Genomic DNA, 21,117 nt, shown 5'->3' on the forward strand with positions numbered 1-21,117 from the left:
GGTGTTGGAGAAACAGGGATAGGGCAGACGGTTACATCAGCGTGGGGTATAAGGGTATGTTCGGACTTACAGGATACTCCATATAGTATTTGTTTTTTTTCTCGTGACATCGTGGCTCGTTTCTGTTCGACCTGCTTCGTTTGACCTCATGGATCCTTAACTATCGACCCTTTTCGAATATGGGTTCGTTGGCGAGGTTCATAGCATCTGCTTCTTGTGCCATCCTCTTCATCCATCTGTCCACCAGCTCTTTGTTCTCTTTCTTCACCTTATCTCTTTCCTTTTCGGCCATGGACATTTGTAGATCCATCGCAATCATCTCATCTTGTACTTGCTGAATTTTGTGAGTAACAATGACGATGAATCGCACCATTTGGGCCACACGTACCTCAAGAAGCTTGCGCTTTTCCCTCAACTCGTGTTCTCGATCCTTTAGTTTGGTGGTAAGACTATTTCTATCGGCCGTGAGGTCCCGAATTGATTTCGTATCTGTCTTGTGCTTTGCGCGTAGCTGCATCAACTCTTCCTCACTCGTGCGTAATCGCTTTTCGGTAACACCCTTTGATCGAAGGGCTTCGGCGAGATCCTGTTTTAGTTGCGCAACACCAGGGTCGTTTGTTGAGGGTTCGGTGGGTTGCGCAGTTGGTGTCCCGCTACTTGCGACCAGCGATTCTAGCCCATTCTTCTCGGACTCAAGAGCAGATATGCGATCTGCCATCTGCGAGCCTTGAAATCATTGTCAGTCTGATGAACCTGTCGTATCCTCGCGTGATACTGTCGCATGCTGGAGGAGGGGTTATGTGGGGGTGCTTTTACGAACAAGCCTGAACAAGCTCCATGTTGACGGGATTACTGAGCTCTGCATCCTTAATGGATGAGAGATACTGGTCACGCCAGTTTGGCATTATGTGTGAGTATGATGTGCGTGATGGTCGACAGATGAAGAAGGTTTGATGTGGATGAAATGGGGTTGAGTAAAAGTGATGGGACAATAAGTTGGGTCGATAAAGTGACCTGCATGCACTTGCACCGCTCATTCTTTCCCGCCATGTGAGATGATGCAACCACCGAAAGGAAACTAAAATTAGCGGGACAAGGTGCTACCCGACCGCTAATTCCAGCCGGAGAATAGCCGTGCGCCTGGCAACCTAACCTCCACTTACCTGAGCTACCTACTGTATGATGCAGCACCTAAAGCTCCCAGCTCTCATTCATACTGTACAGGTGCCTAGCTGACGAATAACATTCAGCTACAGGCGCGTCTCTTCCCCAACAAATCCAAAAAGATTGGGTTACAATATGAGATAACGCGAGATGGACACACTTCACGCCAGAGCTGACTGGGAGAGTGTCGGGGACAGATGGTTCCGCAAGACACAGCAGTATACAGCTGTGTTTGACCAAGATCTCGACTTGGATAATTATATTGTTGCGGGAGCTCCATATGCAGGAGCCCTAGGTGAGTTCTAAGCAAGCCCAAAAAAACCTAAGATCATTGAATCATAAGTGCATTGGAAACTTATGATTCACTCAGTGTTGATGTAATTGTAACTGACCACATCCTCAGCACTATGGCGCGACGACACAAAGCTTCTCGCATATCAACCAGGAAGATCAGCAAAACCAGCAATTGACATCTATAGTCTTGCTGGTAAGAAACTCCGAAGTATCCCTTGGGATAATGGTACCATTAAAGGCCTTGGGTGGTCTGAAGATGAGACTCTACTCATTGTTACCACTGACGGTACGGTCCGCTGTTATGATCTGCAAGGAGACTTTACACAATTCTCCCTTGGCCATGGTGCCGATAACTACAGCGTCGATTCATGTCGGTATGTGCCTCTTTGTGATATGGTCTACTTCCGCAACTGACAAGTGGCAGTTTCTACGACCATGGCATGGTAGCACTACTTGGAAACAACTCACTCGTCACAGTCTCATCATATACCGAGCCCCGACCCAAAGCTCTTGCTAAGATACCAGAAAGCGAGATCCAGGCTTGGTCAATCATTTCACCAAACCACACATTATCTAGGTCTGTCGAGGTACTATTAAGCGTCGATAAGACTGTTTACGTCGTCGATGCTACTGATTGCGAAGACCGTTTCCTCGATATTGGGCCTTTCAGCCATATTAGTGTCTCTCCGGATGGTCGCTACGTCAATCTGTATGCTGTGAATGGGAAAGCTCATGTCATATCAAGTGACTTCCAAGAACGGCTATTCGAACATGATTCCGACTCTCAAACACCTCCTCTATATGTTGAATGGTGCGGGTCCGATGCCCTCATTGCCTGGGAGGATGAAGTGCATATTATTGGACCTGGTGACTCTTCATCTTCATATATATACGATAGCACACGTGTGCATGTCATTTCTGGTATGTGCCTTGTTGAACTTCAACGCTAGACTACTAATATTCTTATAGAACACGATGGTGCCCGTCTAATTACAAACGACTTTTGCGAGTTCCTTGAAAGAGTGCCTAGGGACACCCTCGAAGTCTTTGGCCAGTCTTCAGATTCATCGCCTGCTTCAATTCTTCTCGACGCTGTAGGCCAACTGGAGCTTGAGTCTCCGAAAGCCGATGATTACATCCAACTAATACGACCTAATCTTACCGGGGCTGTGGACACTTGTGTCAATGCAGCTGGGCGCGAATTTGATACCCACTGGCAGAAGCGCTTGCTCAAAGCAGCTTCGTTTGGCAAATCTGTACTCGATATATATAACAGTGACGACTTTGTTGACATGTGCGAGACTCTACGCGTGCTCAACGCTGTCCGATATTATGAAGTTGGCATGCCACTGTCTTTTGAACAGTATCACCGCTTGACACCAGAGAGCCTCATTCGACGATTGCTCAATCGACACGAGTATCTTCTTGCCTTGAAGATCGCAGGCTATCTCAAGTTACCAACGGATCGAATCTATGTACACTGGGCGTCTAGCAAGGTCCGTGTAGGTGGCGAGGATGACGATACTATCTGCCGGTTGATCGTGGAGAGACTATCTGGCAAGCCTGGAATTTCCTTTGAGGAAATCGCTCGTGCAGCATATCAAGAAGGCAGGGGCCGACTTGCTACTGAACTACTCAACCATGAGCCTCGCGGTGGTAGACAGGTTCCTCTTCTCTTGAGTATGGAGGAGGACGAGCTTGCTCTCGACAAAGCTGTTGAGAGTGGTGACACAGACTTAATACTGTCGGTTTTGTTGCAGCTCAAGAAGAAGTTGCCCCTCGCCGCTTTCTTCAGGGTCATCAATGCACGACCGACAGCAACAGCTCTGGTGGAAGCTTTGGCCATGGAAGAGGGCGACAACACGCTGCTAAAGGACCTATATTATCAAGATGACCGACGAGAAGATGGTGCCAACGTTTTTATCCGCGAATCATTGAAACAACCTGATGCTCGAACAGCGTCTGACAAATTGGCACTGGCAGCAAAGCTATTAGCTGACTCAAAGGAGTCGACGTTCGAGGTTCATGCGTTGAAGGAGGCTACGACACTTTTGCGCATGCAGGAAGCTTTCGACCGGGATTTGACAGACACCTTTACTGGCTTGAGTGTCAATGAAACCATGTTTAAGCTTATTCGACTGGGCTACCACGGACGGGCTAAGAAGATCCAAAGCGAGTTCAAAGTCCCCGAGAAAGTGGCGTGGTGGATTCGGTATGTGGACCTTCTCTCCAACAGGCCCTGGCTTCGGGACGACAACGTTGGACGACGGCTAACTTTTGTTCCTGCAGATTACGAGCACTAGTCGCGAAGCGAGACTGGAACGAGATCGAGGAGATCTCCAAGACAAGGAGGAGCCCCATTGGTTGGGAGGTGAGTTGCAGAATGAGAACTCTATGAATTGAGATCTGAGACTGACAATCGTAGCCCTTCTTCAACCTCACGCTCCAAGCAGGTAACCCACGATTAGCATCTGTATTTGTACCCAAATGCACATCAGTAGAAGCTGGAGAGACGGTCACCATGTATGAGAAATGTGGGATGCGGGTGAAGGCCGCGCAAGAAGCCGTGAGACTGAAGGACAGTGAGTCTTGGGAGCGGCTCTTGGAGGCTGCAGGAAAGGGGTCACAAGAGGGAAGAGAGATCGAACGTCTGGGCCAATCCGTATTCAAGAAGTAGAGCCAGCTCTGCTATAAGTTCCTAGAAGCACATATAGCTCGTTTCACCGTACTTTCATAGCAATAATATCCACAGACATGCAGCAGCCGTGATCGATTATGACTCTTGTCAAGTTACACAAGGATACGATCGGAACCGCGTTTAACGCCAGTCAGCTATAAGCCAAGCCATCTACTGCAGTGGCTGCATAGTTGATGTGACATAAATTGATGAATGCATTTTACGATTGTGTATTGAGCTATGAGAAACGACGCCTCAATACAGCTCCGCACTTACCGACTGGAATGTGAGAGTCTGCAGTTGTTTCGGAAGATATCACGGACATTCGCGTGATGTTTCCCAGGGTCTCGTGACGAGCCTAGTTGCAAGTCATGTTTCTGTTGGTGTCTCATGATCCGCGATAAAGTGTTTGGCACTCTAACATTAGTCGACATTCAGCGGAACTAGCGGGCATTTACACGGGTTGGAGGGTTTCGCGTGTGAGCTCAAGATAACGTTATGCTTGATCGGGATCTACCGAAACCGTTCCATGGCGAGCAAAGCAGATGATGCCTGTTGGTGGCATGACAGCCGAGGACCCTGTGTCGTACTGTACGGTGCTGTAGGTCGAGAAGAGGGAGGGTAGGATGATGATATCATGGGTTACATTTTGGCTCCGATGTGGGGATGACCTCGGCATGTACAGAACCAACTGCAAGGTAATGTAGGCAATAGCTGGGGAACTGTTCAGTAACACAAACTCGGAGACTTTATGTCAGTGAATTTGCATTATCGCGATACCTGAGAGAAACTTCAGTCGACCGGTTTAACGTTACCCCCTTTTTCGCCCCCCCGAGCATTTTTGTTTGCTTGCTTTGCATCGTAAGCTTAAGCCCTGTTCCTCTTTGGGCTATGGTCTAAGGTCTCGAAGAGTCTGGTGGTGGCGGTATCAGAAACACCAGCACCAAAAAGTCCGAAGTGTAACTCAACCTGGGGTTAAGCCTCAACCGAAGGAACTTTGAGAAACGGTTGAGGGAGTCTTCTTTTTCTAGAAGCAGGTGAGGCGTTTTGGTTGAGATGGACTGTTTCTAGATGGGCAATGAGTGGGTATCAGAGATTGGGTAGCAGTTGGGAGATGTTAATTGTGGAAAATGGCCTTCTTTAAGCTGGGGATATCTTGTATGAAAGTTGGAGAATGTATGTCATGATGGATCTAGACTGTGGAGCTGCTTGGGGACATGGAGGCATGAAATCCAGGGCAATCGACATTGCATCTTTTAAGGGTCTCTTACCAGCGACTTTTTCTTACCGATATTTGATGACGACGAACCTGTCGTGTCACTGAAGGATTACCACTGATAGTGTCAGCAAAGACTGAGTCCCAAAGTATTTGGCCACCTCCAAAAAAGGATCCGCGCTCCGTTTCCGATACTGAACCCCTGTTCTACATATGTGCTATATCTTGCCAAGACGCCTTTTTTTTTGAGAGTCAGTGAAGCTGAGATGTTCTGGAGCGGCCACCCCGAATCACGTTCTGATTCTGACTGGCAGGCAGATTTGATCACTTGGCTGCGTGCGTGATGTTGCCTGCTTTTCTACTATGTAAGTTAGGGCACTGTTGATTGATATCGCCATGAACCAATTCGCTATTCGTAGATGATCCTTGTAATTGTCTGTTCTTGATGGGCCACTAATGCAATCTTTATTGAGACTAACATGAGTCCTACAGAGGGATTGCCAGCCTGGAGAGAATCAGGTTTCAATGGTTAATGGTGTTGAGTTAGCTACCAAGAACTTTCTCAATGATGAAAGAGCCATGAGTTCAACCTTGCAAAATAGTATCCTTTGTTTATAATTACGTCTGCCAAAACTGTTCGTTCCTTGGCTACCTAGAATTCATCGATCTCACTCTCTACTCGGGCGTTCTCGCTAGGGGACCCATATCCTGATCGATCCCCTCTCTTATTCTGGAGGAGGAGGAGTGTCCCCCCCCCTTCACTAGAACAAATCAAGCTCGATGCCCCTGTCAGCTCAAGAACATGACACCCCCCTGTCTTGATCCCCGGTTCTTCAGGTATGGTGAAAGAAAGCACACCAGGTTCCGCCACTGATTTAGTGGTCTTCTTTTCTTTCACCCGCTGAATGGGCTCTGTACGAAATACTGTACCGCCGCCACTGTTGTTTCTCTGATCCATCGTATCGCCAAGACCAGGCCGTAAATCAACTCACCAACCTCCCTCTTCCTTTTTCTTTCTCTGCCTCGTACTTCCTCGACTGCTTCTGGTCTTGTTTATTTGCTTTTCCGTTATTGTCATCAATCAAATCTTGCGTCGGAATCAATCCTCCCTCCTCGTAGGACTACCTCCCTGCCTCTAACGGAATAACGAACCATCGACCCCAAGTCTAGAACTGATCTGCAAGGCGGAACTGAACCGTACGGGACAACAGGAGAAGGCAATTCAACTTCAGCAATTCCCATCAGCGACTACAGTAGGCGAAACGATAAACCTGAGTGATATCGCCTGCTTCGTATACGCACGCCATCTATCATAAGACCCTGTTTCTCTTACCAACGCTCTCGTCATACCGAACACTCTGCAACACCAAAGCCAGCGTCTGTCTCAGTAGAGGTTTCAGTCACATCGCCGTCTGCAGCAAACACAACAAGAAACAAGACAAGACTCTCAAAGCAAGGGCTAGACTGGAAATTAAGCCTCGTCTCTTTCTGCAGTGCAATTCTCTTCACTTCTTGCCTGACCTGATAGTGTCCAAGTCCAGATTGCGCCGCATTCTACGTACTGCTTCTCCCTTTCTCGGTTGGCTCCGTCTGGCTCTGAATTAGAGTTGATCTGATCTGCTCAAATACCTACCAGCGCCTGGCCATTCATTGCATCTGCATTTGTACTTGCATTTGCTTCTGTTGCAGTTCATCCCTTTCCCGTCGTCTTGTCTTTCCCGTCACTCTGCTTGAAAGCAATACCCTTGCAGGCACCCACCTAATACAGGGCCCTGCTCTCTCTTACATACGCCCAGTTACATCTTTGTTTTCCTTTTTCTCAAATCCCCTCCTTCGGGTGCCTGGTTTCCCTCCAAATATGTTTACTCAACCAGTGGTTTCCACGCCTACGGGCCCGCCACAGTCGTCCTCCACATCCACCTCAAGACCGAGTCGTCTCCGAGGGTTGAGCTACTTGCGCAACTATACACAAAATCATTTATTGTCTCGCGACAACCACCACAACAGCTCCAGCACTGGATCAGCAGGCGGCACTGGCACAGGCACAGCAAGCGCACGAAGCACGTCCCCTAATCGACACGGCTCTAGCCTCACGCGATCTCTCAGCCATTCGCCTACTACAAGTGGACCATCCACTGGAACCCAGAACATCAACCACTTGACACTCGTCAGTTCGACACCCGATCCCGTGAGGAATTTGACATCGGCGACCACCACAACATCGATACCTGCGCTGCCTCCTACTTCTGTTCCTGCTTCCGCTTCCGCTTGCGCTGCTGCAGCCGCTGCTACAACAAATTCTACTGAATCACCAAAAGCTTCCTCACAGCATTCTACCGACATCAACGACCCTGCTACCGCTGCAACAGAATTATCAATGGCTGTAGATACTGAGGCATCCGCAGCCGCAGCCACTGGCGCCGTCGACTCCAACCAGGACCGGCCTACCATGACGAGATCACGATCAGCCACCACTGGCGAAGGGGGCTCGTCGACACCCGAAACTGTCCCATCAATTCGCTTCTCGGCCTACTACGACCCGCGCTCTACACGCCCGTCCCTGACATTCCCTCCTATTTCCAGAACTCTGCCCACGGGGTCTGAGAAGATTCGTGTTGGTCGTTACTCAGAACGCGATAGTCACTCCATGTCCAATATGCCCGGTAACCAGCCATCAGCTGCACCAGTGGGTTTCAAAAGCAAGGTCGTCAGTCGTCGCCACTGCGAGTTCTGGTACGAGGATGGAAAATGGTATATCAAGGACGTTAAAAGCTCTTCTGGTACATTCCTAAACCACATTCGCTTAAGCCCACCGTCTCAGGAAAGCAAAGCTTTCCCCGTCAACGATGGAGATATCGTTCAACTCGGAATCGACTTTAAAGGTGGAGAAGAGATGATCTTCCGCTGTGTCAAGATGCGACTAGAGTTGAACCGTGGCTGGCAGAACAAGCTGAACACATTTAAGTAAGTTTTTACCTGAGTCTTGAAACAGTCGAATACTGACATTGCGATTAGCATGGCGGCGCACAAGAGGTTGCAGACCATGGCCTCTAGTGGAGCAGCTGGTACTAACTCTCAAGATTGCTCCATTTGCTTGAGCTCTATTGCTGTAAGCCTTTCTTACGACCTTATTGTCCGCCTCATTTTACTGACGATTATATAGCCCTGCCAGTCTTTGTTTGTAGCACCCTGCTCCCACACCTGGCATTTCAAGTGTGTAAGATCACTGCTCAACTCCCCGCAATACCCCATTTTCATCTGCCCCAACTGTCGAGCTGGTGCCGATTTAGAAGCCGATGTCGACGAACTGGCCGAAGAATGGCAGCAGCTTAAGAACGAAGCCGAAGCGGAAGCATCAACTCCAGCTCAAGCCGACACTGAGCCTGAGACGGATCCGGTGCCTGCTGCTGCTAACTCGGGAACTTCGACACCGGAGCGATCGCACACAGCCGACATAGACCATATGGATGTCACCGTCAACATCACACCAGAAACACCTCAGCGAAATGAAGTTAGCCATGCTATATCCGAGCCGTTACCTATTCGAAATGCGGCCTCAGCTCCACGAAGAGTTGGCCAGCTGGGAGATAGTCGAACACCGTCACCTCCAGGCGGCACTGAAGGACCAATCACCCCACGAAATAATGTTGGACCATGGGTTTTTGATGGCAGTGCCGGCCGTACAGTGAGCGCCACAGAAGGCGAAATGACAAGTATAGATGCCGCAGCACAGCCAGATACGAGCGAACACGACATCACGGTTCGATAATGACTTCATTCGAAGCCTAGTTCAAATTACTACATATATACAGACCACTTGACCCTTAAGCGGGGCTTGGGAACGATTACATATATGGCGTTCTGTTGGTTTGTCCTGGCTTTCATGGCAGCAAAGGCGTTGGGGCTTTTTTAAACATAGTCATCTGTCGAAAAATACAGAATTGGTTTGCTTGGGCTGGTGCGGCACAGCGTTGTCCTGGTTCATTCTTCTTCTAAGAGATATTTGGGGAAATTTAGACGCAAGAGAGTGGACGTTTATAAGGGTTAGGATGCGAGTGGCCAAATATGGGCCTATGAGCAGGAGTTAATGGAATAGACTTGTTCTCATATCATTCCAACTGAGATGCTAAAGATGTCGTGTAGCTTCGCAAGATGGGATGCTGTTTTCATGAAGGCGTTCGTATAACGAACGCCACTGCATACGTAGGCAAATGGGCCTTGCTGTGCTATCTCCAGCGTCTAAAATATCCTTGGAGAATGGAAATTATTAGGTCATACTTCCTTTCGTTGATTTCGGAAAACTTTCAATCGTCTTGTTGTTCTCGCATCTTCATATTAGAATGGCATTATGTCATCACCGTCGTTCCCGGCACCGAGATGATCCGGGCTAATCGCCGAGTGCGGGCGGCCTGTCCGGGGTTGTGCTAAATTTCGACGGGCTTTAGTCGCAAACTCATCCGCCAGCGCCAATACTCCGACCAAGCATTTCTTTGCCCTTTGCACTTTGCTAGAATAGAATCGAGATTTGTCCTTCTCTTATTCTTGCTAGCAGGCGCATCACAATAATGCTTCGTCCATTTACTCAGTACCTGCCAACAAGGGCCCGGGCATCATGCTCACGGGTCTTGGGGCAGGCTTCCAAGCTTTCGTTGGCGCGGAAATCTATGGCTACCGTTCATGTGAAGGGAATTGAAAAGGTATTTTGCATGATATATGTATAAAAAACACTCAGCTAATGTGTCATAGGATCCTACAGAGCTCGACCGAGTCACAACACTTCCCAATGGCCTACGAGTTGCATCAGAAGCCCTCCCCGGATCCTTCGCCGGCGTAGGTGTCTATATCGAAGGCGGTTCTCGATTCGAAAATGACTCTCTCCGCGGTGTATCTCATATCATGGACCGTCTTGCTTTCAAGTCGACATCGAAGCGCTCCGCAGACGATATGCTTGAGCAGGTCGAGGCCTTGGGTGGAAATATTCAGTGTGCCTCTTCAAGAGAGAGCATGATGTACCAAGCCGCGACCTTTAACAACGCTGTTCCCCCGACAATCGAACTTCTCGCCGAAACGATTCGCGACCCTCAAATTACGGAGGAGGAGGTAGCAGAGCAGATCGAGACCGCGCGGTATGAAATTCGAGAGATCTGGAGCAAGCCCGAGCTTATCTTGCCCGAACTGGTACACACTGCTGCATTTAAGGATAATACGCTTGGAAATCCATTACTGTGCCCGGAGGAGAGGTTAGGCGTTATTGACAGAAATACTGTTTTGGCATACCGAGACCTCTTTTACCGGCCTGAGAGAATGGTTGTAGCGTATGCTGGAGTTGAGCACGGAGAAGCTGTCCGATTAACCGAAAAGTTCTTCGGCGACATGGAGAAGGGCAGCGAACGGGTCCAAGAGATCACTGGCTCCGAGACAAGTGAGAGTGAACTATCAGATAGCGAAGCCAGCTCATCCTCAGCGTCTTCATCACCACAGTCCTCCTCAGGCCTTCTCTCACGATTCTTCAAGCACACCCCCTCCGCTTCTCAAAATCTTCAAAATCTCCCCTCTCAAAACGACATCACAAAACCCTCTAAATACACTGGAGGCTTCCTCTCACTCCCCGCTCAACCAGCTAACCTGAGCGGTCTCCCTACTTTCACACATATTCACCTCGCTTTTGAGGGTCTGCCCGTGGCTTCGGATGATATCTATGCCCTTGCCACACTCCAGACGCTTCTTGGTGGCGGCGGATCTTTCTCCGCTGGTGGACCGGGCAAGGGCATGTACTCTCGTCTGTATACTAATGTGCTGAACCAGCATGGCTGGGTTGAGTCATGTATGGCATTTAACCACTCCTATACTGACTCTGGTCTCTTCGGTATCTCAGCAAGCTGTCTTCCTGGCCGTACCGCCAACATGCTCGACGTTATGTGCCAAGAGCTCCGTGCTCTGACCCTTACAACAGGTTTCTCACGCCTACAAGAGACAGAGGTTGCTCGTGCGAAGAACCAGCTGCGATCCAGTCTCCTAATGAACCTAGAGAGCCGTATGGTTGAGCTTGAAGATCTCGGCCGTTCCATCCAGGTCCATGGCCGCAAGATCCCTGTCAAGGATATGTGCCGCCGCATCGAGAACCTGACTGTTGATGACCTTCGCCGTGTGGCTAAGATGGTTGTCGGCGGCAAGGTGAAGAACCCTGGTGGTGGAAGCGGCGCCCCTACCGTGGTGCTTCAGGAAGCTCAGGCCTATGGCGTGAGCAGCCACTCAATGAGCTGGGATCAGATCCAAGATCGTATCGACAGCTGGAAGCTTGGCAGCACATAGATGCAGCGTACGATTATTCTAAAGAGGCGATGCATGAGATGCATGTCGTTGGTCACGTGCAAGAGATCCTCAAACGATGAACAGTTGTATAATAGAGACGGTTTGTCAGGTATGTACAGGGCTTAACGGGCATCGGGATGGTTGTGGCATTATCCGGAGCATAGAGGTAATGACCTGGAAGATATGTATTATATGAGCCCACACGATTACTCAACTAGACTCAAAATTCAATGTATACCACTAGAAAAATGCAGACGAATCCGATGAATCTATAGAATTGTTATTCTAGGATTTATTATGAGAAAATATAGTGTTAGCAGATAACTCCTGACGGTATCGTCTTCCCATTCTGGGTATGTATTCGTGCCATCTTCGCAATACGCCATAATTCCTGTTATTCGCCGTCCAAAATTTCTATCAAACAAAATCACATTTTGCACAAATCTGTCAATCAAAGTTTAGATCGGACTGCCTCAAGTCGATACTTGACATCCTTAAGAGCTTTGTTGGTAGGCTTCCAGTCGTCAAATTGCCTAAGCAACTCATCTGCCTCGTTGCTCAACTCGGTTCGCACGAAGTTTTCTTCTAGTAGTCCACGCATGATCCATGGTAAGACGTACGGGTTTTGAGACGTTAGAGGCCCGCCGCGAGGTGAGATTGTGCAGGGTGGTGGTGATGGCCCAGCAGGTGCTGTCTCAAGTGCGTGTGCAATAGCAAGATCGTAAACTGCATCATCATAATAAAGGCGAGAGTGTCCAGCGCCAGAGTAAAGAGATCCGGCCAGAGGCACGGAGAGTTCGCGGATCAAGCCATGATCAGAAACGCCGAGGTTGCGAAGCTTAAGAGCAAAACCCACCAAGTGGGCAATGAAGTCAGGGGCATGGACACGCCCGTCAATGAAGACGGCCCGGTAAATGTAAGGGTGATTTGCTGGCGAATAAATAGCAGACTATTGACGTTAGCTGCCCCGGTCTGAATATGTGTGACGCTTAAGATAGACTTACCTCCATTGGCACGACTTGGTCATCGATGCTGCCAATGAATGTGATACGAGTTCCGTAGTCTACTACCCGCTTGAGAGCTTTCTCGAAACGCTTCGAATTGTCACTCTCTGGGTTGCCGAATTCCCACAACTCAGCTGCCGAGCCCATCAACAGACCAGACTTGTAGTCCGGGAATGGTCCCAAAGCCACTCCAGCCATAGCACAGACACCAACTTTTGCATTTGTGATAATGCCAAGGTCAATGAGTTTCTCGAGTAGCATGATGCTCACAGGAACGCCCTGCGAGTGGCAAGCAATCAAGATGAAGTCAGCACTCCGAATGTGGTCAATCCAGTTGAGCATAAGATTCCACAAATTATCGACCCGGTCTCTGATTTTCCCTTCTCCTTCTAAGGCGACCTTTTCAATCTCGCAGTCACCACATCCATGAGACTCGGTCCATCTCCGGATCGCCTCAGCACCAAGCGCTGCGAAACGAAGAGATGTGCCTGTTGGCTGACCAATCATGGGACGTAGGTAAGTCGCAGGAAACAGGCCGTGGACGCCGATTGCAATGGCCTTTCGAATCTTGGGCGGGCTGTCCACTCGGAAAACATGGTTCGGGGGAGCTTGTTGTGTGCGAAGAAGGAACTGTGCCAGTTGCTTCAAGATGGATGGGTTCTCCTTCATGTGGTAAGTACTGGAGAAAGATGGTAGAAGAAGATTTGTAGAAGTTTTCGATGAAGTTTCTGATTCGGCAATGGACGGACTAGAGGAAGCAGCCTTGACTGCCGCTTTGTCGATATCTTGTGTTGCGGGTGTTGTACTGGTAGGGGTGGAAGTGCCGGATACAGACGGTGATGGAGGGTCCAGATCCATCGACTGCGGTCTACCGCGCTTGTTTTTCTTCATCCACCCTGACTTCACCGTCGCCTGAGCCTCTTTAGGTTTCGCATCAGCCTTTGCGCGGTCCTTGGTTGGCGATACGTCGCATTCTGCCATAGGTCGAGGATGAGCCTCTGACCCCTCACCCATGATAGCCACTTCTCCTGACTCCGGCATAGGTGTACTATCCTTTGACTTTGGTGATTCCTTAGACCAAAACACCCAAGTCGATCCAGCCTTGGGCGGTGGCTCGTGCTGGTGTGGAGGCGGCGCATCCGTCATAGTGACATCCTCAGAGGGTGCATCTGTACTTGGTTGTGGTTGATTGTCCTGTTTATCTTCTGAAGTCTTGGGAGACTCAGCTGCTGCATACCAATAACTGAACCAAGAGGTTGACTGTGGAGCCTTTATGCTTTTAGGTGATGCGACTTGATCTGTAGATGCCGTTTGAGCTGGTGGAGTGACAGGCCTCGGTTCGTCCACTTCCTTGGTGGCCTCGGCTTCAGCTGTTGGCGGACCATTCAGATCAGGCGCTGGAGCAGCCTGCGTCTCTGTGAAAGGTGTTTTCGACCACCATCCAAGCCACCCTGATGATGTTGCTGGACGTTGAGGGTCCGTTTGTGACACAGCAGCTTCAGTACGAGTATCGGGTTGACCTTGATTATCATCGGTCTTCGACTCGGGTGCCTTGGGTGGCGTCGGTTCTGCAATGACTGTATCTTTTAGTGACTCTCGAGTCTCCATGACCTTGGGCGACTCCCGGGATGGCTCGGGATCTGACTTTTTCTGAGTCTGCGATTCGGCTTGCGCGCTTTCTTCTGTCATAGTCACATCGGACTTCGTCTCGGAAACCTTGAGCATCGTCTTGATCGTTCCGGCCGTACTTCGAATACTAGCGTTATCTTCGCCTTTCCTCGCTTCGTATCGACTTAGATCTGATGTTTTATTTAACTTGACGGACCCTCCAAAAATGTTTTCCTTTGCGACCGATGTAGATGCCGAGGCTTTGGAGGGTCGTTGCCAGGAACCGTACCAGCTCTTCGATTTCCGAACCTAGATGTATTGTTAGATATGGCGGAATGAACAAGAAAAGGTATCGTAATAGGCAAACCGACGTCTTTGCTCTTATTCTGCGCCGTGGAGCCCGGATCACCCATGATCTTCTGTGTTGATGGCGCTTTTGCGTTGTTGTTATGATCCGCCTCTACTGCAGGTGATGCCTCTGATGCCTGTGATTGTGACGTAGGGGCCTCTGTTGTTGAGTTGCTGACCGGGGTCTGAGAGTCGTTGTTCGCGGCTGATTCGGCCGGATTGGGGCGTGCCTTTTTACGTGGCAACATTATGTATCAAATATGGCGTGAGTAGGCCATGGATAACTTGAATTGCGACAAGTTTTGTAGCTATATGTTTTGTTGTTGTTTTATCAGAGTGCTAATTTCATAGTTCCGTCATGTGTTGATTCAGATGCCCGCGCCTAGACCCAACAGCTATGGGCAGTTCTGGACGGCCGCTTGGCCCCCGCCATAAAGGGTAACTGCACAGAAGTGGACCCGCCTACCTAGACAGTCCCATTATTCGTTATCGATAAGAAAAAGATTTCAGTCCATCCAGCTTCGACAGAGAAAAAGATCTTAAAGAGTGAGAAAGCACAGTTGGTGATGCGCCAACGTCTTTCACAATGAGCAACCTCAAACGAAAAGACGCCCCCGGCGGCAATCCGCCTGCCAAATCGGCAAAGAATACAAAAGAAGCCAGACCTACCAAAAAAGAAAATGTCGGCAAAGATGCGAAGCCCGCTCCCAAGAAGAGTGTTGAGACAGCCGAAAAGGCTCCCGTTGTGTCGCTCCTGAAGGAAGACGAGCCAATGTTCCCTCGAGGCGGTGCTAGCGTCCTCACCCCTCTCGAGCAGAAGAAGATTCAGCTCGAGGCCAAGGCTGATGCCATGCGCGACGAAGAATTCAACACTGGCAACAAGGTCCAAAAGAAGAAGAAGCGGAAGACTGTCCTAAAGGGTGATAAGAAGTCAGACAAGAAGACAGGAGAGGAGGAACAGGCAGTGAGAATTGAGAGCCTGAGCTTCAAGGTAATCTTTAATTATTACGTTCGTTTACGTTGCCTACTGACATTGATGTAGAATCTGGTCAAAGGCTCTCTTGTTCTTGCACAGGTCACACGAATCAACAACCTCGATCTCGAAGTCGCATTACCAAACAACCTTACCGGACACATCTCAATCGTCGCCATTTCTCAGCAATTGACGGAACGTCTCGAGAACGAGACTGCAGAGAAGGACGAGGAGGAGGGGGACGACGCAGAGGATGATGAGGGTATCGACCTCAAGTCTATCTTCTCTGTTGGCCAATACTTGAGAGTGTACGTGGCATCTACTGCCGAGGAGTCTACTGCCGGAAAGAGCAAACGACGCATTGAATTGTCCCTGCGGCCCAATGAGGCCAACGCGGGCCTGTCGAAGGATGATGTTGTTCCCAACACTACTGTCATGGCGTCTATTGTCAGTGTTGAGGATCGTGGTTTTGTGATGGACACCGGTATTGAAAATCTCGGTGCTTTCCTTGCCAAGAGTGAGGTTGATAAGAACATTGACGAGCAAAGATTGCAGCCAGGCGCTGTTTTCTTGTGTCAGGTCACTAGCAAGGGTGCCAATGGTAAGATCGCACAGCTCTCACTTCAACAGAAGAAGATTGGTAACCCCAAGAGCGTCCCCGCCGATGCCACTACCATCAATACCTTCCTCCCTGGTACCATGGCAGATGTCCTCATCTCCAACACCGATCGACGAGGTCTTTCTGGAAAGATCATGGGTCACCTAGACGTGACTGCAGATATCATCCAATCTGGGGCTGGTCCTGCTGGTGTGAGCTTGGACACAGCCTACAAGATTGGCTCAAGAGTCAAGGCCCGAGTAATTTGCAACTTCCCTGGTGCCACAGAGCCCAAGCTTGGAATCTCCCTTCTTCCACATATTACCGCCCTCGAGAAGAAGCGACCTACCAAGTCAACTGACTCCAAGAAGAGCCCAACTCAGGTTCTTCCAATCTCATCTCTTGTTGAGAAATGCACAGTCCGTCATGTTGAGCCTGATATTGGTCTGTTCGTCGATATTGGCATCCCTGGCTTGAGCGGATTTGTCCATATTTCTCGAGTCAAGGATGGCAAGGTTGAGGCTCTTTACGAAGCAAGTGGCCCTTATAAGGCTGACTCAGAGCACAAGGGCCGTGTTATTGGCTATAATGAAATGGATGGTCTCTTCCAGATATCCTTTGAGAAGTCCGTGCTTGAGCAGCAATATCTCAGACTGGAAGATGTTCCCATTGGTGCCGTCGTAACCTGCAATATAGAGAAGGTCCTTATTGATGAGAAGGGTGTCAGCGGTCTCGTCGTCAAGGTTGCAGAGGGAATCACTGGTTTCGTTCCCGAACAACACTTTTCCGATGTGAAACTACAACACCCCGAGAAGAAGTTCCGACAGGGCATGAAGGTCAAGGCTCGAGTTCTTTCAACCAACCTATCCAAGAAGCAAATGCGCCTTACTTTGAAGAAGACACTCGCCAACTCGGAAGCTCCTGTTATCAAGGCTTACGAAGAGGCTAGTGTTGGTATGCAGATTCCTGGTACCATTATCAAGATCCAGTCTTCCGGCGCTATCATCCAATTCTTTGGAGCTGTACAAGGATTCCTGCCAATCTCGGAGATGAGTGAAGCCTACATCAAGAATCCCAAGGAGCATTTCCGAACTGGCCAAGTTGTCAGTGTACATGTCCTTGACGTCGAGCCTGAGTCTAAGAGACTCGTCGTATCCTGCAAGGACCCTTCTGCTTTTGGCCTGGATAAGCAGAATGCCCTCAAGAAGCTCCAGCTTGGTGACATCGTCTCTGCCAAGGTCACACAAAAGACCGAAGATCAGGTTTTTGTTGAATTGGCCGACGCGCAGCTCAAAGCTATCCTCCCTGTTGGACACCTTACTGATAAGTCAACATCCAAGAACCAATATGCACTCAAACGTATTGCTGTTGGCCAGACCCTCTCTGACTTGGTGATAATCGAGAAGAACGAGAACCGACGTGCTGTTATTCTTAGTCACAAGCCCAGTCTCGTCAGTGCTGGAAAGGACAAGACCTTGCTTACCAGCTTTGAGAATGCTAAGGAAGGCAAGATTGTTGCTGGATTTGTGAGGAACATTACTGTTACAGCCGTCTTCGTTCAATTTGGCGGAGGCGTGAACGCTCTTCTTCCTAAGGCTCGCCTTGCTGCAGACATTCAGGACCTACCTGACTTTGGCATGCACAAGCACCAGTCAATCGAAGTCAAGATTGTCTCCGTTATTCCCGATCACAAGCGTATCGTGGTGGCCCCTGCTGATTTCGATGAGTCTGCCGAGTTAGATAAGAAGGCCAAGGCCAGTGACAAGCCTGCTGCTTCAGACGATATTGAGTTTGGGACTGTGGCTAAGGCTAAGATTACATCTATCAAGGATACACAGCTTAACGTTCAGCTTGTCGACAGCAAGGTTCAGGGCCGAATTGATGTCTCTCAAATTTTCGACAAGTGGGAGGATATCCCCGACCCCAAGGACCCTCTTGACAAGTATAACAAGAAGCAGACCGTGTCAGTACGCGTGATGGGAGTCCACAGCGCCAAAGACCACCGATTTTTGCCGTTCTCTCACCGATCCCTCCACTCTGTGCTCGAACTTACCGCAAAGCCTAGCGACCTGAAGGCCAAGACTCTCGAACCCCTTTCTCTTGAGAGCCTCAAGGTTGGTGACACCTATGTCGCCTTCGTCAACAACTCCAGCCCCCAACATCTCTGGGTCAATCTTTCTCCCTCTGTTCGTGGCAGAATCTCTGCCATGGAAGCGTCGGATGACCTTTCTCAACTCAACGATCTCGAGGCAAACTTCCCTGTGGGCTCAGCCTTGAAAGTGAGAGTGACTGGTGTCGATGCTCGCAACAAGCGCCTGGACCTCTCTGCTCGCTCTTCCAACTCTTCTGAAACTGTTACTTGGAGTGCTCTCAAGCAAAACATGGTTCTTCCTGGACGAGTCACAAAGGTCAACGAACGCCAGGTTCTCGTCAAGCTGAGCGAGCTTGTGTCGGGACCCATTCACCTCCCTGACATGGTCGATGACTTTGACACTGTCAACACTCTGAAGCAAAAGAAGGGTGACATTGTTCGCGTTTCTATCGTGGAACTTGACGCAAGCAACAAGAGACTCCGACTATCAACCCGTCCTTCTCGTATCATGAGCTCTACACTCCCAGTCAAGGATAAGGAGATCAGCGACGTTTCTCAATTGGATGCTGGTGATATTGTCCGAGGATTTGTCAAGAATGTCTCAGACAAGGGACTTTTCGTTCTCCTCGGTGGACAAGTCACTGCTCTAGTCAAGATTTCGAACTTGTCGGATCGGTATCTGAAGGAGTGGAAGGATCATTTCCAAATTGACCAGCTTGTCAAGGGCCGAGTCATTGCTGTTGACAAGCAGACTCGCCACGTAGAGTTGAGCTTGAAGTCTTCAGTTGTTGACGAGGACTACACCCCTCCCATTACATACAATGATATCAAGGAAGGTCAGGTTGTGACCGGAAAGGTGCGAAAGGTTGAGGAGTTTGGTGCTTTTATCCTGATCGACAACTCCGACAATGTCAGCGGCCTATGCCATCGCAGTCAGATGGCCGAAAACCCTGTCAAGGACGCAACCAAGCTCTACAAGGAGGGTGACGCTGTCAAGGCTCGTGTTCTAGAAGTCGATACCAATAAGCGACGAGTCACCTTTGGACTTAAGCCTTCACTTTTCGAGGATGCTGATACTGATATGGATGACTCGGATGCCGGTGTTGAGCTCGATGATGACGACAGTGACGATGATGTGGACATGGATGATGCTGGTGCGCTTCTCAAAATCCTGGGAACAGATAATGCGGGAGACTCAGACGAGGATGAAGATGACGAAGATGACGAGGATGAAGATGAGGATGAGGACGATGAGGACGATGAGGATGAGGACGATGATGAGGATGAGGATGTGGAAATGGAGGACCAACCGACTAAGAAGAAGTCCAAGGGTCTCGGTGCAGGAAAGAAGTCTGAGTGGTCAGCCGACCCCTTCGATGAGCTAGAGTCAGAGTCAGAGGAGCAATCAAAGGACAATGAGAAGGCAAAGAAGAAGAGGCGGAACAGAGACGAGATCCAGGTCGACCGAACTGCTGAGCTGGATGCCAATGGCCCCCAGACCTCTAGCGATTACGAGCGATTACTGCTTGGACAGCCTGACTCGTCAGAGCTGTGGATTGCCTACATGGCTTTCCAGATGCAAGTGTCCGAGCTTTCCAAGGCCCGCGAGGTTGCTGAGCGAGCTATCAAGTCTATCAACATCCGTGAAGAGACCGAGAAGCTCAACGTCTGGGTTGCTTACCTCAACTTGGAGGTTGCCTACGGAACGAACCAGACAGTGGAGGAGGTTTTCAAGCGGGCTTGCCAATACAATGACTCACAAGAGGTCCATGAGCGACTGGCCAGTATTTACATCCAGTCCGAGAAGCTCAAGGTAAGCTACTTCACAATGCATCACACAAGTCATCACGTGCTAACTACATCACAGGACGCCGACGCTTTGTTCGAAACAATGGTCAAGAAGTTCGGTGCCAAGTCTCCCAACGTCTGGCTCAACTATGCCCATTTCTTGCATGCTACCCGCAACACTCCTGACAGAGCTCGTGCTCTTCTGCCCCGAGCCACTCAGCAACTCGGCGATCGTCACAGTCAGACCCTCGTGAGCCGCTTCGCCGCTCTAGAATTCCGATCTCCCAATGGCGAGCCCGAACGTGGCCGTACTATGTTTGCCACTCTCCTGGCTGCCTACCCTAAGAAGGGTGATCTCTGGAGCCAGCTTCTCGATCTCGAGATTGGTCTCTCTGATGCTGACCCCACTGCTATCCGTGACGTTTTCGATAGAAGGACACGGGTTAAGGGCTTGAAGCCCAAGATGGCTGAGAAGTGGTTCAGACGCTGGGCTGACTGGGAGGAGAAGCTTGACCCCAAGGGCAAGGACAGGGTGATGGCTAAGGCCCAGGAGTGGGCTGTTGGCTTTAAGGCGAAGAAGGAGGCTGATGCTGCGGCTGCGGCTGCGGCTGAGGACGAGGAGATGGAGGAGTAGAATACTCGCTCGTCTTTGTTTCAATAATTTGGGATACCATAGTATACTCCTGGCAGTCAAAAGTTAGTACTAACGATAGAATTATTTTCAGCATATATTGTATTGTCATCAACGATTTGTTCCAGGTAAAGGAGTCCAAGTGACAGAATACCTCCACATACTCCGTAATGTTGCCCACATCACGGACAAACATCAGCCAAGCATTAACACGAGGTGATCTTCATGGTTCGGGTATCGGCAAGTTATTGGTTAGGGGAATGACGAAGCCATATAGCATGTAGTATCCGTACGTACAGTATGGATGTTTATATATGTATGTGCCGGCGGTATAGCAGCCCTTTACAACCTTGTACAACTATAAATGTCTAGGATACTATATAAAAAGTGGCACTATTGCCCCTGTAATGTC

The 21,117-nt window shown here is 49.6% G+C and overlaps 6 protein-coding genes across 6 annotated transcripts; 4 read left to right on the forward strand and 2 right to left on the reverse strand.

Annotated features, from left to right (window-relative positions):
* Positions 1 to 160: 160 nt before the first annotated feature.
* On the reverse strand, positions 161 to 905 carry FMAN_07990 (uncharacterized protein; the record flags this gene model as incomplete). The annotated part of the gene is made up of 3 exons (XM_041821409.1): positions 161 to 334; positions 389 to 726; positions 821 to 905. The coding sequence occupies 3 exons, from the start codon at positions 903 to 905 to the stop codon at positions 161 to 163; spliced, it is 597 nt and encodes a 198-aa protein (XP_041687192.1).
* A 409-nt stretch (positions 906 to 1,314) lies between these two features.
* On the forward strand, positions 1,315 to 4,135 carry FMAN_07991 (uncharacterized protein; the record flags this gene model as incomplete). Its single annotated transcript, XM_041821410.1, has 6 exons — positions 1,315 to 1,459; positions 1,568 to 1,832; positions 1,883 to 2,379; positions 2,428 to 3,670; positions 3,748 to 3,829; positions 3,884 to 4,135. 6 exons carry the CDS (start codon positions 1,315 to 1,317, stop codon positions 4,133 to 4,135), a joined length of 2,484 nt encoding a protein of 827 aa, XP_041687193.1.
* A 3,074-nt stretch (positions 4,136 to 7,209) lies between these two features.
* FMAN_07992 (uncharacterized protein) lies at positions 7,210 to 9,120 on the forward strand (the record flags this gene model as incomplete). The annotated part of the gene is made up of 3 exons (XM_041821411.1): positions 7,210 to 8,315; positions 8,367 to 8,460; positions 8,515 to 9,120. The coding sequence occupies 3 exons, from the start codon at positions 7,210 to 7,212 to the stop codon at positions 9,118 to 9,120; spliced, it is 1,806 nt and encodes a 601-aa protein (XP_041687194.1).
* A 796-nt stretch (positions 9,121 to 9,916) lies between these two features.
* FMAN_07993 (putative mitochondrial processing peptidase alpha chain precursor MPP) lies at positions 9,917 to 11,663 on the forward strand (the record flags this gene model as incomplete). Its single annotated transcript, XM_041821413.1, has 2 exons — positions 9,917 to 10,048; positions 10,098 to 11,663. The coding sequence occupies 2 exons, from the start codon at positions 9,917 to 9,919 to the stop codon at positions 11,661 to 11,663; spliced, it is 1,698 nt and encodes a 565-aa protein (XP_041687195.1).
* A 451-nt stretch (positions 11,664 to 12,114) lies between these two features.
* On the reverse strand, positions 12,115 to 14,871 carry FMAN_07994 (related to Rotein of unknown function; the record flags this gene model as incomplete). Its single annotated transcript, XM_041821414.1, has 3 exons — positions 12,115 to 12,612; positions 12,668 to 14,584; positions 14,647 to 14,871. The coding sequence occupies 3 exons, from the start codon at positions 14,869 to 14,871 to the stop codon at positions 12,115 to 12,117; spliced, it is 2,640 nt and encodes an 879-aa protein (XP_041687196.1).
* A 338-nt stretch (positions 14,872 to 15,209) lies between these two features.
* On the forward strand, positions 15,210 to 20,708 carry FMAN_07995 (uncharacterized protein; the record flags this gene model as incomplete). The annotated part of the gene is made up of 3 exons (XM_041821415.1): positions 15,210 to 15,614; positions 15,666 to 20,099; positions 20,154 to 20,708. 3 exons carry the CDS (start codon positions 15,210 to 15,212, stop codon positions 20,706 to 20,708), a joined length of 5,394 nt encoding a protein of 1,797 aa, XP_041687197.1.
* Positions 20,709 to 21,117: the final 409 nt, after the last annotated feature.

This window comes from Fusarium mangiferae (genome assembly GCF_900044065.1).
Source record: "Fusarium mangiferae strain MRC7560 genome assembly, contig: FMAN_scaffold012, whole genome shotgun sequence".
Taxonomy (NCBI): Eukaryota; Fungi; Ascomycota; class Sordariomycetes; order Hypocreales; family Nectriaceae; genus Fusarium; species Fusarium mangiferae.